Source organism: Octopus bimaculoides, chromosome 14 (assembly GCF_001194135.2).
Source record: "Octopus bimaculoides isolate UCB-OBI-ISO-001 chromosome 14, ASM119413v2, whole genome shotgun sequence".
Lineage (NCBI taxonomy): Eukaryota > Metazoa > Mollusca > Cephalopoda > Octopoda > Octopodidae > Octopus > Octopus bimaculoides.
The window spans coordinates 19,978,013-19,982,443 of record NC_068994.1 but is presented as its reverse complement, the minus strand read 5'-3'; the positions used below and the strand labels follow the sequence as shown (position 1 = coordinate 19,982,443).

Sequence of the window (4,431 nt, the reverse complement as noted above, 5' to 3'; positions counted from 1 at the left end):
CTACGCAAAACACTTTCAATACAGTAAACATAAGAGCACCACAGCAAACCACAGCACATACCCAAGGCGCACAGAGCTGCGCTCGGTAGTGAAGTGAAAGCACGTTATAAAAATAAAACTACTGAATAATAATAATAATAATAATAATAATAATCTTTTGCCCTGATGCAATGCCAACCAGTGGCTCTCTTGGCGTTTGATCTACACTGGTTTGAAGTGTTATGTACATGTTTTGTCATGGTATAAAAGATGGGCTACAGCAAATATTCTGCTCAATACCATAGATTTTATTGTCACTTCCTTAACTTTAACCAGTTGAGCATGCTCCTTAGAGGTTGATGATATGTGAATCTCTGAATACGAGCAGAAGTGGTGGGGGAGCATCAATTCTTTGAAGTTTGAATAATTCACCACTGGAAACGTGGGTGTTTCGTTCATCATCCTTAAAAAAAACCTTATTCAGGGACCTTTTGAGTGAGATGGGCTACTCGACCTGAAGAAGATTTTAACTGGGCCCCCACCTGTAAGATCATGCACAGTTTATCTTGATATGAGATCACCATGTCGCGCACATATGGTTGTGATGTATGTGCCTGGTCTCCCCTTATTAGACGGGTAGTCATTATGGGTATACTGGGTTTTGTATATTTGTACCCCAGTGTCACTTTGATGCCGTACTCTGCTCTCTCACTCAATAATAATAAGAATAATAATGATAATTATTTCTACTATAGGCACAAAGCCTGAAATTTGGTGTGAGGGGACTAGTCGATTGCATCAACCCCCAGTCCTCAACTGGTAATTATTTCATTGACCCCCCAAAAGGATAAAAGGCAAAATCAACCTCAGCGGAATTTGATTTCAGAACGTAAAGATGGGTGAAATGCTTAGCAGCATTTTGTCCGGAGTGCTAACAATTATGCTAGCTGGCCGCCTTAATAATAATAATAAATGCCCTGATGCAGTACCAGGCAGTGGTTCTCATGGCTTCTGATCTTAATTGATTGGAAGTGTTATCATGTACACTGTTTTGTCTTGGTATAAAAGATGGGCTACAGTAAATATTCTGCTCAATACCACAGATTTGCTTGTCATTTGTTTGACCTTAACCAGTTGAGCATGTCCCTTGGTGGCTGACAATATGTGCATCTCTGATCACGAGCAGAAGTAGTGGGGGAGCATCATAGCCATGTGTTGAAGTTTGGATAATTCACCTTTGGAAACAGGGTATCTTGTTCATCATCCTTAGACAACCCTTATTTGGGTACCTTTTGAGCGGGTAGTCATGATGGGTATCCTGGGCTTCGTATATTTTACCCGAGTGTCACTTTGATGGCATGCACTGCTCTCTCACTCAATGATGATGATGATTATAATAATGATGATGATGATGATGATGATAATAATAATAATAATAATAATAATAATAATAATAATAATAATAATAATAATAATAATAATAATAATAATGTTTCTGGCTCAATTAATCATATTGTTTCTGGCTGCCCAGTCCTGGATAAGAAGGAATATATTTACAGACACGACAGAGTTTGGACTTAAAAATACTGGAAGCTATGCCAATACTATGGAATAAGGATATGACGTACGACTTCTCGTGGTCATTGTTATATCTGAACTGTTATGATATCAAACGTTCTTGATGTTCTCTTATTACTCTCCAACTGTGTATCTTCAACTAGCACTCCACGATATCTCTATTCAATAATTCCTACGACCTGTACACTATGATTGCGCATATGACAGTCTTCTCAGATGGGTCTGTGCATGCTCATTTATACTAACTAGTATAGTATACTTACCCATTAACAGGGGTGTACAGATTCCCCATACAACAATTAATTTCTTACTTACGTACAAAGCCACAGATTTACAAAGAAGAATGAGATTGTTCTTGCATTTTTTCAAAGCATGAAAGATATATTACAATACAACTCGATAATACTGATTTCTTTCGTCTGGCGATAAGTCATTTAATTTGTTTGAAGTATGATGATTATTAACCCTAAAACCTATTCAGTTGATAATTTGATCATTCATACTCTGAACGTCTTTATAAAAAGAGATCCTATTGATGATTTCTTGTATTCTTAAACTATAGAAAAAAATTATAAGATTGTATATACTCCAGTACTGATTCTTCTATCCATGACCCTTTTAGAAAGATATACTAAAATAGAATACATTACTGTATATGATAGGGATCTTATCAGAGCAAGTACATGTGGTTAAGTTGAAACTGTAACCAGGAATGCACTTGGATTCGATCCATTTACCATTCATCAACTGCAGGTATACTTCAGAATTTGGTGACATCACGTTATATTGATCGGTACAAACTGCAATGAAATGAGATGTTCAAACATTTATGTAGAATAATTAAGAAAAGGGAAAATTTACAATGAACTGTCTAACGAACTTCATTTTTTGTTTGCAACGTATTGCATACCTCCAGCATCATCGACTTCAATTCCAAATAAAACCCATTCGCCACAAAATTCGGTGTCGCTATTGTTGGTTTCCTTCACTCGATTATAATGTATAAGTAAGTACAATCTGTAGCCTCAAGAGAATACAAAAGCTAAAGCAGTTTACATTTCTTAAAATATAATATAACTAAACAAAATAGCTTTTCTGAAATTCTTTCTTTAAATTATCTAAGTATTAAGTTGAATATGCCATATGCTGTGTGGATTGTGTGATATATGAAAAACAAAATCAAATGCAGTTATATTTAATAATGCATCATAAATAGCATATAAGAAAAATGTCTAAAACCAAATTTCTTTTTGTTGTCTTTGGTTAAATTTTAGTTCAATACTTCATCAGACAGTTCATCCTGTTATGCCTGAACATAGTAAATTACTCTATTTTAAAGCCTTACATCATAAAAGATGTCTTATATTTAATAACTTGACAACATGAGTTGTATTAGGACCTGGATTGCATCAAAATCTCTAGTAATACACAGTTTTTTTCTAGAATTTAATTACAGTTGCCACTTCGTTAAAGTTTTCTCTACTAATTAACTAATCGTATGTGTTAGTGTCCAGTGTCTATGTATGACTTGATTTTTTTTTTTATTTGTTTATTAAATTTCTTCTAGAAGCAAGGACAAAATGCTTCATACTGAAATCCTCCTGAGAGCTAGGATTTATAGCGTTGAGGCTTGAATCCTTTGTCACCTTCTCCACCGATTTGACCATATGAGTCAGATGCCTAAAAGGGTCCTTTTCAGTGAGATCGAGACTAGAAGTAGGCTTCATAGACCACCAAAACTTCGTTTTCTCATTTTATGCAATGTCCGTCCCAGTCGGTTGGAGCTCCTGATTTAAAATCGGAAGTATGAAGGCCTGTGTGTTATGTTGGATTAGAGCACTTTGAAACCAAATGCAGGAAACCGCATGAAGAGAGGAGGATAGGTTATCATCAAGCCCTTGCAGCTGTTGCACAGGATCATTTTCAGTGCTTTCAATGCCACAAGATCTGCTTATCTTGTCAGCCACGTCCGCTACCATGAGTAACAATGTGCTGCACGTGGAGGAGGATGAATGTCTTGGATCGACTCTGTCCTCACCTTTGATGAATTGTCATAAGCAAGTAAGCAAGCAAATAGAAGTGTCATTTGTATTTACCCCAGTGGAGTCTTTGGGGGGGGGGTTGTATTGTATATTATTTTGATAAGAGAATATGTTAAATACATAATGAAGTCAGTGGATCCTACTTTGAAGAAGATTGGAGTTTTGTACTTCTGTGAAGTTATTTCTAGGAAATATTCTAAAACATTTTAGAATGCAGCTTGTATATGTAAGTGTATATGCGTGCTTCCATCTGGAGTGGGGTGAGGGTGAGTTATAGTTTTACCTACTTGTGCGTTTTACACATTGGCACTCTTCCTTTCTAAACTCATATCCCACTTGACAATCTTTCTGGGTTTTTGTACAATCTACAAAACACGAAAAAGAAAGAAAAGAACTTTTCAGAACTCAATTTTTGTAAAAGAGATTTTATGTAACATTAATAGGATGTTAGTCACTAAGGTACAATGATTATAAAAACAAATTCCTGCATGACATCTATTTAAATAAGTCATTAATATGAATAGATATTGCCAACTCTTGGTATTGAGCAGATAATATAATTAACATATGATTGTAACAAATTTCTAATTTGACTGGAAATAATACAAGACTGAAAAGTCTGTAATCAGTACTCGTTACCGACACAAGTGTGTTAATTGCCAAAGCTGTCAAGAACCCAATCTTCATCATTGTAAGTAGTAGAGATTTGAAAGAGAACCGCTGTAATACTGCAAAATCGATGAGTATATTGGACACCGAGATAAACTTTTATGACAAACATTTATTTGTCTCGCTAGTCTTACATATATATATATATATATATATATATATA

At 35.2% G+C, this 4,431-nt stretch overlaps 1 protein-coding gene across 1 annotated transcript in view; it reads right to left on the bottom strand.

Annotated features, from left to right (window-relative positions):
- LOC106869024 (uncharacterized) overlaps window positions 1-4,431 on the bottom strand; it is a 31,529-nt gene that overhangs the window by 1,612 nt on the left and 25,486 nt on the right. The window contains exons 4-5 of the mRNA XM_014914517.2: window positions 3,887-3,964; window positions 2,208-2,357 (exon numbers count right to left, since the gene is read on the bottom strand). Coding sequence (XP_014770003.2) covers window positions 2,208-2,357; window positions 3,887-3,964 — 228 coding nt within the window. The remainder of the gene's footprint in view (window positions 1-2,207; window positions 2,358-3,886; window positions 3,965-4,431) is intronic.